General features: G+C 45.1%; 1 protein-coding gene across 1 annotated transcript; it reads left to right on the top strand.

Moving 5' to 3' along the window:
• Positions 1–4327: 4327 nt before the first annotated feature.
• Positions 4328–12173, top strand: LOC129062977 (60S ribosomal protein L12-like). The gene is given in 4 exon segments (XM_054563980.1): positions 4328–4501; positions 8328–8467; positions 11644–12060; positions 12062–12173. Coding segments are annotated over 4 exon segments (843 nt in total).
• Positions 12174–12518: the final 345 nt, after the last annotated feature.

Raw genomic sequence — 12518 nt, 5'->3', positions numbered from 1 at the left:
CACCCACCCTTAGCCCTTGGCAACTGCCAACGTACCTTCTCTCTATAGACTTGCCTTTTCTGGACATTTCACTATTGGTTTATACTGTGGAAAACATGGCAGGAACTGCCTAGAACACAGAAGCCAGTAAGCAACTTTGAATTTAAAATTTGTCTTATTTTTATGTTCATGAATAAGACAATGTTCATGAAAGTCAGATATGGTTAAGAGATGAAAATTTCTAAACTCCTTTAGCTCCCATTTAATTTATGAAGAAAGATGAAAGGGAAAAAGTAGTGACAGGGGAGGGAAGACAAGCAGTCATTTCTGTGTCCCAAAATGCCCCTTCTCTGGGCTCAGGTTGCAAAGGGGAGAGGTGACTTTGTGAAAGGGGCATTGAGGGGAAGGTACAGGAAGTGCAGCATCCTCCCCTCTCCCTATTAATAGGCAGTCTCCTCAGGCCACCTTCCTAGTGTACGTGTGCACGTCAGAATAAATGTATGGTGCGGCATGGTTAGCCTCGTACTTGCTTTCCCAGCTGCCTGTTACCCTGTAGCTTAGACAGTACCCAGAAGTTCTCAGATGTCCCCAAGGGGTTGACATAGAAGGGTCTGGCTAAGGAGCTGGCATATGTGTCACCACAGCAGGGGAAAGGAGGCCCTCTAGCTGCAGGTCAGTGGACAGACTCTAGAACTGTCCCAAATGGGAGTCACAGCCAAAATTTCAGGAGGATCCATAGCACCCCCAAAGACAGGTAAGTCTTGCTCGGCAGAGAGAGCCACCATGCCCTGAATGAAGTGAGATTTAAACAGTGGGAACTGGTGGAACAGGGAATAGAACTGGACCAACCACTGCTCACTGGACATCAACCAGCTCACATCCAAGGGTCAACACCAGGATGGGGCCATGAGGTTTCATAGGCCATGTGTCCCTGACAGAGATGGCAGTTTGGAGACGTCTTGGGGTGAAGTGGAACTCGGAAAGTCTTGACTATTTTATCCAACAGATATGACATCTATCAAAAAAAAAAAAGAAAAGACAGTTTCATTTATTGAATCGGATTAAGTTTGGACTTAAATATAGAAGTTTTTGTATACGTAGTAGAATGAGGATAAAGAAGATCAGATCAGTTATAAAAAAGTAAAGATACTACATTTCCTCGTATATGTGAGTGTGTGGTGTGAGTGGATTTGCAACCCTGATATAAAAGATGTTTTAGGAATTAAAGTGTTGAAAATGCCTGACACATAGGTAGTCAATAAAAAGTAGATATCACTATTAGTACTATTATTCCACCAGCCTCATCACTGTTACCGCTATAATAATTCACATTGTGCAAAGAAATCCTTTTCTCTTGGACGTATTAGGAAAGTACCTCCCAACATATTTTTTGAGAGTCTGCCTTTGCTCCCCTTCAAGAAACAATTAGTGACAGACGTGCTAATCCTACAGTCTCTTCCTGGCCCCATCTTCACCCACGACCCCTCCATCTTCCTCTTCTTTCTTCCACACTTTTGTCTAACTCCTCAACCTAAAGCACCTGGGCTACCTTTTTTCCCTAGGAAACGTGGTAGCCCCTTTAACTGAGTCTTCACTCAGTTAAAGAAAGAAACCAGAGGGCCTCTGAGAAAGGGGGACTAGATAGAGGGGTGTGTACATGTGCGTGTGTGATTACCAAGGCTTCCCAAACATCAGCAGAAAAGACAAAATGATGGCTACTTATGAGCATTAATAATAGAAAAAACCAAAAGAAAATAATGATTGATGGTTAAATTGAGCTTAATACATATTTGCTTAATAAATCATTGCAAACACAATGTGAATTATCAGAACTTCCTTCCTCCTTCTGTCAATGAGCATCATGAATTTGTAATCAAACTCCTTCTCTTTTGCCTGAACTCTGGAGGTCACCAAATTTTTACTCCCCACCCTACCTCACCCCCAACTTTTGCCAGGATGCAATACTGTTTACCTTAGCAGATCCAAAATTTTCTCTGTTGCTTATAATGCTCTTAAAGACACTTAAACTTCCTGTGCCCACGGTTGCCATATGCTCAGGATTTTCAGTACAACCCCAGTTTTGAGTCTCTCCTCCATCATTTCTGTAAATTCACTCATATTTTTTCACACAATTGAACCTCAGTGTTTGGTTCTGAAAGTATAGTCCGTCTTGTTTTCCATGATCGTTCCCTGAGAGGTCAGAGCAATTTTCCCATATCCCGCGTAGAAAGAGAAGCAAACATGTAGGGATAGATTTCCAGAACGTCATCCCATCCACACCCACCTCCCCACTCCGTTCCCTGCCGTGGCAGTTTAAAGGCCCACTCTGTGAGCACAGCCAGTCAGGAAATCAAACCCAGAAACCAGAGTGTTTAATTTACTGAGCGGTGACCATGGAGTGGAATGAGTTACTTGGTGCTTTTCGGGCCCAGACAGAGCCAGACTCAGCAGGCCGGCATCACCCGGCACAGCCGGCACCTCTGTAAGCAATGAAATCTTGCTCCGCCTCACTGTTCTCCTCCATCAAATGGGGCTAACAAGGGTGTCAGGAGACCTAATTGCTGTTTATTGAGAGCCTCAGCATCTTAGATGAAAGGCGTCAGAGCTGGGTCAAGCTTGTCCAAGATGAGTTAACACTTTGATGAGCGGAGCCCAAGGAAGACTCATATAACCCATGTCATCTGAGCATTATCCTGCCTGCAGGGAAAAGCAAGGTTTCACTCTACAGAGGACTCGTGGGGATTTTTTGTTCTCACAGTCCTTGAATTTCACTTCAGTTCTGAGGTTTGAGGAGGTTCTCAAGCACAGGGGAAATCCAACTCATTAGAGCCACAGGGCATTCAAAGCATCCCTTCCACATAGCCACGCACAGGGTAAGTACTCAGTAAGTGAGGTATTTACTACATGGCCCAATAAATTACTTTATTTGCTCAGATCTGTCCTAATGTCCATGAAACAGGTCCCAAGAACTAGGTTGGCATGACAATTTGAAATCACAAAAAGATGAGGAATTCTATGAAATTACATGATCATTCTGAGTTGTAGAAAATATTCATGCTCCATTGAGAATAATTTAGAGAGCCACACACATAAACCCTTGGGCTGAAGGCTGAGCATGCAGAAAACAGCAAAATGGTATGTGGTTCAAATCACTTGTATTATTTGAGCCGAAAGAGAGAGACTCTAAAGAAATCTGACAGATTTTTAAACAATTACATCAAAACTTTCCCATTCTCATGAGTGCAAACCCGAGGAGGCTACCCTCACATTCCAACAATGACACCATCTTTCAAAGCGTTTAAAAACTCCTCTTTAGAAACGTTATACAGGGCCCGAGGCCTATTCTTTTTACTCTCTGTTACAGTGGCACATCTTCATATTTGGAGGGTAAATTTGATTCATTTCAACAGCTAAAAACACATTAGGAACAGATGGGTAATTAAGTATTCTAGGTTGCAAACCAAAAAGAGAATATGATGATGATGTAATGAGAATTAGTTTTCTTATATAGCCGACAAACTGGCTCTAAAAGCAAATCCAAAGAAACAGTTCCAGAAGTGATTTTGGAGGGTTGATTTGGTAACTCTACTCACTCCCCGAAAAGGAACAAAACCAGCCTGAAGAGCACATCACAAGCGTCATTGTACTGAACACCTGCGTGTTAGGGTTTATCATTTACCATCGGCTTCAGCCTAACAGATCCTCCTTTGCCCTTCACAACTGCCCCTGTCCTGGGTCTGAGTGCGGGCCCATGATAATACTGTACAGCCTTGAAAAGCAGCTACCAAATACAATATTGAGACCATTTTTTTGTAGTGTTCTACAATTAATAAAAAATATTTTTAAATATTCAATTTTGGAAATGTACCAAAAGTCCTCAAGTTTAGTAAGTCTCCCTAGCGGTTAAGGAAGTCTCCCCAAATCCACAAGGGCCTCGAGATAAAGTATAGGATTTAGAGGTGAAGGTGTCGACTCAGTATCAGGAACAAGGAAGTGAATCCCCAGCAAGGTGATACTGATGTGAGTGAAACTTCCTCATCCTATAAAAAGGCTAAACCAACAGAACACAAGGAGAAAACAGGAAGTCAAGGACCACGAGACATGTAAAATCCTAATTCTAGTATCTTTGTTATTATCCTTAGAGTCATCAGTCCTTAACGTTTCTTACCTCCAACGTTTCCTTCCAGAAACAACCATTGCATCAGCATACGGTGGTCCCTGCTTTTCCACAGTTTCGCTTTCCGGGTTTCAATTACTTGTGGTCAACAGCGGTCTGAAAATATTTAATGGAAAAATTCCAGAAATCCACAGTTATTGTTTTAAATCTCCTGCCATTCTGAGACGCATGATGAAATCTCGCGATATCCTGCACCTTCCGGACTGGGACCTGCGTGAGTTATCCCTCCCGCCCCCGTCTCCCCCCGGGGAGATGGTCCCCCGTCAGTCACTTAGTGGCCCTCTCGGTCGTCAGGTTGTCAGACGGGCTGAGGTGGATATGCGATATCAAAGTGCTTGTGTTCAAGTAACCCTTCTTTTACTTAGTAATGACCCAAACAGCAAGAGCGGGGACGCTGGCAATTCCGGAAGGCCAAGAGAAGCCGAAAAGTATTTCTTAGAACTGAAAAGTTTATGTGTGTGCGCAGGAAGACACAGAGCACAGTCACGATGATGTTTCAGTCAACCACGAACCGCATATGCAAAAGTGGTCTCGTAAGATTATTAGGAAGCTGAAAGTTCCCTGTCGCCTGGGGATGTCGCAGCCATTTGAAGTTCTAGTGCAAAGCAACTCACTCGCAAGGTCGTGGTGGTGCGGGCGTAAGCCAACCTCCTGCGCGGCCAGCCGTGGGAAGCAGAGCCCTCACCAGGATGCACAGTGCACAGTGCTTGCTCGTGATAACACACAACTATGTTGCTGGTTCACGGATTACTAACCTGTACTTTTTAATGTTATTTTAGAGTGTACTCTTTCTACTTATTAAAAAAAAGTTTGCTGTAAAAAGTATGCTGTGTTAAGCCAGCATCAACCTCCTACGTCTCGTATTGACTACTACTCTTTTGAGATTTTATTTATTTTTAGAGAGAGGGGAAGTGCGGGAGACAGAGAGGGAGAGAAACAATGATCGGTTACCCCTCGCACATCCCCCAGCCAGGGACCTGACCCGGAACCCAGGCCTGTGCTCTGGCTGGGAATTGAACGGGTGACCTTTCAGAAACTGGCACTCGATCCACTGAGCCACACCAGCCAGGGCTACTGTGACTCTTAATTATATGGTTTTTCTTGTGTTTTATTTAATCTCATGTTGTTTTATAAATTTAGTGTAGCCTAAGCGTGCGGTCTTTATAAAGTCTCCAGTCGTGTATAGCAGTGTCCCAGGCTTTCACATTCTTACCACTCACTGGCCGACTCTCCCAGCACCTTCCAGTCCTGCGGGCTCCACCCACGGTACACTCCCTATACAGAAGCACCATCGTTAATTTTTATACCGTATTTTTACAGTGGCTTTTCTATGTTTAGATATGTATAGATCAGTGATTTTAACTGCTGTGCTGCAAGAATGTTTAAAAACACCCAATACCTGACTATTTACGCAGGGGCACTGACTTCTTTTCCCTTAGATTGTCAAATAAAAAAGTGATAACAGCCAGCACAACAATAGCCATACAGTGTGAATGAATCAAACTTATATCTGTTTTTTTGGCCAGATCGGCAAAAACTACATCTTTTGGCGCGCTGCAGAATTTTAGTAACTAATTTATGTGTGCCATGTTGAAAATCGCTGGTCTAGATAAACAAATGCCATTGTGGGTGGTTGTCTCAGCCAGTGGAAAGTTGACCTCTTGAATATCATTGCTCTGCAGCTTGAAGAAACCCCAAGAGCCCAGTAAATGCTCCATCGATGCAGCGATCCAGATGCAAAATGTGATACTGACGTGAGATGCTAGTTTCAGGAGCAATTTGGTCCAGCTGCTGGAAAGAAAAGCACTGTAGCAAGGGAAAAGCAGGAGGGAAAAGAAAACAGATACATTCTAGAAATAAGAACAGGTACACACTAACTGCTTAGCGGCAATGACTCCTAGGAGCATGCAACGTGACAGGTACTGCCTGCAAATTGCTAAGGAAAAAAGCAAGAATACTTTTTATGGACTGTCACTTTCCAATAGCAAGATATAGAAAGGTTAGCAATTTTTACATCAAGAATCACACTTAGGGAACCCTTTTGTTTTCTATACCCACTCCCCCCCCCAAAAAAAAACTTGTGTAGGAATTTCCATATAATCAGGTCCTCAAGTAAAAACGTCAGCATCCTGAAAGAAAAATGTCATTTCCTTTTAAATCACATGTCTTTGCTCAGGTAATTCTGGTGTTAGTTTAAAAAGATGGAATTAGAGAAAGCCCAGACTTTAGAAAATTAGGAAGTGATATTTCTTTTCCAAAGTATAAGAACAGATCAGAAATAAAAACAAGTAACATTTTACCCTGAAGCCTAAACATTAGGCTACATCAGGAGGCCAGGCAGCCGGGGCATGGGACACGCTCATGCCCCAGTGGAGGCGTATGAGACTCTGGGGCCACCTCCCACACAGGTGAGGGAAGTCTATCCAAGTAAGAGAAAGAGTGGAGCACAGTGTGCTGACAGGGGTTAGGGGTGGCCAGGCTGGCTGGGGTCGGGGGCAGGGAGGGGACATGGGGTGTAGACCAAGCTGAGCAGCACAGCTTCAGGGAAGCAGGCAGATGGACCTCTTTGCCTGGGGACAGCAAGGTGCCTGGAACCGCAGGGGGAGCTGGGCAGCCAGATCTCAGGAAGGGTGGTCGGGCAGAAGCTGAGAGCCGGCCACTCTCTTTTCTGCAGTCTGCACGTTTCATGTTCCTTAAAATTAGGTATAAATTACACAACTTCAGAATTAATCCGGATCTCCAATACCAGGCACCCAAGTTCTTTGCGGCACTTCGGCACTCATCGCTGGACTCCAAATTCCCAAGGAGGCAGCCAGCTCGTGTCTCCCAACAGCAGCCGCCTCCAGCCTGACCAGGGCAGGACATCTTTGGGTTGCCGATCCGGTCCACTGTGGCTGGACAGGGGACTAGAGCCCCAGGGGACCAGCACAGCTCCTTAGACAGCAGGGCTCAGGGCAGGCCAGTTCCCCAAACTCAGGTGACCCCTGCAGCTCCAGGAAGTCCTGGAGGGACAAAGAGAAAAATACCAGTACGGATTCTGACACAGGGGAACAACACAGGTACCCAGTGAGTAAAACTGGGGCACAAGAGGGAGGCTTAATTACAGGAAAAAGATAGCAGTCACCGAAATTGGGGCGCTCGGTGAAGGGAGGGCTGGAGACACGGTTGAACAATCGCCTCTCTTAAAGAGACCAGCCCAGAGCCCTGCACGGGGTAGGAAATCAATAAAGATCGTCTGGCTGTTTAATTAATTAACTCAGCAGCTTCTTTAGCTAAACCATGCCTGCCTCCCCTCCGAGGAAAACGTGGATCGGTGAGTCAGCGAGGGCTGCAGCCCTCCTGCATCGGAATCGCGCGGGAGCTTGTTCAAAATGCAGATGCCAGGCTCCCAAAGAGCCACGAGGAACCCGGGGCTCTAGGAGTTGGGCCCGGGAGTCAGCACCACACTGTCTGCTCATGCCGTGGACGTAGACTATCTTGTTCGACTTAGAGACTGTGGCACATTGGACCGTTCGCCCTGAACGTCAAGTTAAGGTGAATTTTTCCCCAGTGAAACAAAATGGAGGCACTGCCTGTATTCACACAAACACATCTGGTGTGTGAAAATAGAGGAAACCACACTTAACATGGAGTTAGGAAGGCCTGAAGGGGGAGCTCTGATGCATTTAACCGCTCCTGACAGCCTACAAAAACAACAGGAAGAAGGAAAATAAGAATTATTTTGACAAGGGAGGACATTTTTCCCATAGGAATTTCATCTCCTGCTCTTAAGAAAAGGAAGTTCCCTCCCTGCCCAGCAACTGGCACGCTAACCACCGCTTGCAGCCAATGAGAAAGCACTGCAGCCTCGAACTCTTGCTCTCTTCCAATTAACTTTTGTTCAAAACAACCCTCCCCAATTTCCTCCTAACACCATATAAAACCTTCCCTTTGTGTCTTTGGACTTGCCTATGGGTTGCCATAGTTTGCTTGTCCCAAAGTGCAGTTCTCTGCTATTCCTGAATGAACTCATTTTGCTAGTAAATGAGTTTATTTGACCAGCCATTTTATTTTGGAGGTTGCCAGGTGCGATTTGGCCCACTGTCCGGTGAGACGTGGTCCATGGGTGGAGGTTGTCTCCCTCCCTGCCTGCACACTTGACCGGTTTTCCCAGGCTCTGTTTTACTCACAGGGCCCAGCTGCAGGGCCGGGCAGTCCAGTTTCTGCTGCAATTCCAATGGCAGGATCTCAGCCCCACCCTCTGCCCATTGTGCTGGCCTCAACCCTGCTCCTAATTAGTCCCCGAAGGCGCCCAGAGCCAGAGCGCCCGTGGTGAGGCCAGTGGGTCTGCAAGTCTCTAAGTCCCAGCCTCTTACCTGCCTTTGCCATGCTGACCCAGACCACAGGAATGGCTGTTGCCTTCCTGTCCCTTACTAGTTTCTTTTCTTCATTCAGACGCATTTACTGAGCACCCAACTGTGTATCAGGTACTGAGTAACCAAAGTGAGCAAGTCCTTAGATTCCCAAGGGTTCCATTCTCCAGGAATATTGGTTGCTGTTACTGCTTTAATCTTCTGTTTTCATTTGATGATTTTTTTTTAAAAGCTGTATTCTGCCATATAATTCAGAGTTTATATTTATAGTTGTAAATACGTTCTTATCAAGTGACAGCCAAGCAATATCACGTTATGATGAACAATGAAGGGTCCAAAATAAATTGAATAATTAAGTAGTTAGGATGCCAAGTGTTTTGGGATCCAAACTCAAAGGAAGCTTGTACTAACCACATTCTCACCCTGTTCATAGACTCTATTTTGTAACTACCAGCTTATAAAAGTTTATTTATTGCAAATGTAGCAGTAAATGAACAAGAAAGAACTTTCCTGTTTCTCGTTCTAGCAATAATGTAATTAGACACTCATTCAATGCAGATTTCCAGGATGTGGTGATATTAACTTTACCTTTGAATGAACAAGACAGTTCCACAGATTTATCGAGGGCATTTCATTAAAATCGGCATTTCAGGAATGCTCAAGGGCAGAGTTGTAATTAACTATGAGGGCTGATTGTTCTGAACTCGCAAATAAGGCCAAGCTAACAGGCATTCTCTGTGTTAGCATTGAACATGAAAGCCACAGTAAATCAGAGCTGGACCCAAGACAACATGACTGATCAGTTTCAGAACAACAGCATCATCTGTCACACTAAATTAATGCAGCTTACTGGAACGATATTGGTTTTGCAGATGTATCTGTGCTTCATTCATACATTGACTTTGTTTTTGTAATAATATAATAGCTTGTACTTACTGAGAGCTTACTCTATGCCGGGCACTGTGCTAAGCACTTTACATGGATTATTAGATCATTCAATCTTCACAACAATTCTATGAGATGGGTGCTATTATTGCACTTTGCTAGTAGTATACCGAGGCACAGAGATTAAGTTGCCTAAGGATACATACCAAGTAAATGGTGGCTCTAGGATTTGAACCCAAGCAGGTCTGACTCCAGAACCTGTGTTCTTAACCACAGCACTGTACTGTTTTATAATTGTATCATTTTATATACACATACTATGTATATAACATGCATAACATTATTGAATACTGCCCTAATTGCATACTCTGTGTATATAATACTCCACACATATAAATGAAAACATGGAATTATGTAAATTGTATGTGCAAAATTTTACATAACTTTGTATTTTTACTTAAGTATTCACAGTAAAAATTATCTAGTCCAATACTCAGCTTGTGAGAACTTCTTTTCCTTCTTCATTGAGATTTAATTGAAATATTATATGGGTTTCAGGTATACAGCATGATGATTTAATATATGTGTATGTTGCAAAACGACCACCACAAAAAGCCTAGTTACCATAGAATTTCTTTCCTGATTAAACAACCAAAAAAAAAGGCCTGCAGTCTCCTTAAGTGAGAGAAATGCTCCTTTAGTGGCTTCTGCTCCAGCTAACAGGCACCCAGCCTGAACCCCAGGGGTGACTTGCAGGAAGGAGTGGCTCCGACGCCCGGCTGAGCTGAGCAAGCCCTCCGCTCCTCACATCTCCCTCACCCCTTCCCCTCACACGCCAGCCCCCTCCTCACTGGGGAGGTCCTGCTGTGTGGCAACCCCTGAACGCATCTCCTTTGATTCCGTGGAAGACCGTACCTGCCCCTGCACCGCCCGAGTCTCCAGTTCGCCAGGCCAGGATTACAAAAGTGAGTTATGCTGTTAAAACTGCATTTCAAGGGAGTCAGGAAGATGCAAGTAATACATGCTACTGTTTCACTGCAGGGCCCATGAATTGCCATCTTCCTCTTTGCAATCACAGAAATGGAACATAATTACAAGTTAATGAAACTGAATTTTGCATGTGACTTGGGAATGAAGAAAATGTAGAGTTGAAATTGCCCTCAGAACATTTAGTCAGAAGTTGCATCATCTGCTGACAAATACAAATGCTTCTACTAGCAGCCATCATTTCAGCCTTAAAAATTGACCCTCAGTGATCTTGATGCTCTTGGATGGAATCCTGTCCTCAGCGCAGTCCCCAGCTTCTGGAACGATGAAAGGTGATCACAGTAGCAGTCAAGTGCCTTTCTGCTCCTTTCTGGTCCCTGAGTCACAGCTGTGGCATTGTGTTCTTAAAGCCAGCCATCCCCGCGATGATCTACAAACAGCCCGTCTCCCCAGTGGGAGCAGAAGAGGCAGCTTCCCCAGCAGGCCGGCTTGGAAGCAGGTTCCAGAAGCCATTGCTGCAGCGTGGAGCCCGCATCCCCAGCCTTGCACTGACTTTTATATTGTTAATTCCATGCATCAAATTCCCCTTCTGCTTCCAATACTCAGAGTGGTTCTTGTGTCCAGAAAAGAGCTCTGCCTGATTCATGTTACACTAACACTCCTACAAAGAAGTACTATTATCCCTTATTTATAATCTGAGGAAACTGAGGCATAGGAGGTTAATTAGCTTGCCCAAGGTCCTATTTAGATAGTAGCGAAGCTGGTTTCTAACACAAACAATCTACCTCTACAGCTCTTACTCCCAAGGCTACACCACCTCCCCAGTATGCTATCTGAAATAGTAGGAATTAATGGGGCCTCCCTGGACTTGAATTATTTTTCTGATCTGATGTTATCCCACTTGTGATTAAAATTCCCAGAAGAGTCTGATTGGCCCAGCCTTGGTCTCAGATCCCACACTTCCCCCTTGATTGACAGCTTCATCAAGACTACAGTGGAGTAGGGCAGTTCCCCAAAGGAGTGCCTGGCTACTGTTTCCCAAGGGCAGGGTAAGGGATGCTGATCAGACCAAAACAATAGATGTCCAGTGCAGGTACCAAAACTGATCCAAATCTGATCATTGTTCAAAAGCATCATGGAAAAAAAACAGACAAATGAAATGTGCCCAGATATTACATGGAAACTTGGCCTTTGTTCTTTCACTAGTCCCACATGGCCCTGCAGCTCAGAGGAGGCTTAGGTGCAACCCGAATCTGGGTTCAGCTGCCACCAGCCGTCAAAGTTCCACCCCAATGAGATCAAAGTCGTATACCTGAGGCGCACTGGTGGGGAAGTCAGTGCCACACCTGCCCTGGCCCCCATGATCAGCCCCCTGGGCCTTTCTCCAAAAAAGGTTGGTGATGACATCCCCAAAACAACCAGCCACTTGGAAGGGTCTGAGGACCACAGGGAAACTGACCATCGGAACAGACAGACCCAGATTGAAGTAGTACCGTCTGCCTCTGCCCTAATCACCAAAGCCCTCAAGGAACCACCAAGAGACAGAAAGAAGCAAAGACTCATAAAAGGCAATGGAAATATCACTTTTGATGAGATCATCAACATTGCCCGACAGATGAGGCACCGATCTTTAGTGAGAGAACTCCGTGGAACCATTAAAGAGATCCTGGGGACAGCCCGGCGTGCGCTGCCGTGTTGATGGCCATCACCTTCATGACGTCGGAGAGGATGTCAGCGGTGACACAGCGAATGCCCAGCTAGCGAAGAACCACGAAGGAAAATATTTCAGTTAAAGATCATCTGACAACCAAGAAAAATAAAAATAAATAGTCCCCTATGGACCTTGAAGGCCGCTCATAAAATGTGAAGCCTCTTGTAACACAGTGCAGGTACTGCCTCAAAGCTGCCCTGGGAGGAAGCCAAACAGTGGGAAGGAAATATGGCAGAGAGGTGGCACTGAGGAGTGCGGTGACTGGGTGCAGAGGTCACCCACTTTGCAGCCCCACCCACTGCAGGGAGGGCTTCTGGGAGGTTCAGGCTGAAGCCCCTGCAGAGCTCGATGATGGTTTGGCACACACTGTCACGGTAAATTGCTAGAAAATGTCCCTGTGCTAGAACTGAAAAGGCTTAGAGGTGCC

This window comes from Pteronotus mesoamericanus, unplaced genomic scaffold, assembly GCF_021234165.1.
Source record: "Pteronotus mesoamericanus isolate MK-2021 breed Mesoamerican mustached bat unplaced genomic scaffold, CSHL_Meso_final scaffold_85, whole genome shotgun sequence".
NCBI classification, from domain to species: Eukaryota; Metazoa; Chordata; class Mammalia; order Chiroptera; family Mormoopidae; genus Pteronotus; species Pteronotus mesoamericanus.
The sequence above is the reverse complement of the archived record's forward strand: the minus strand, read 5'-3'. Positions and strand labels throughout refer to the sequence as shown.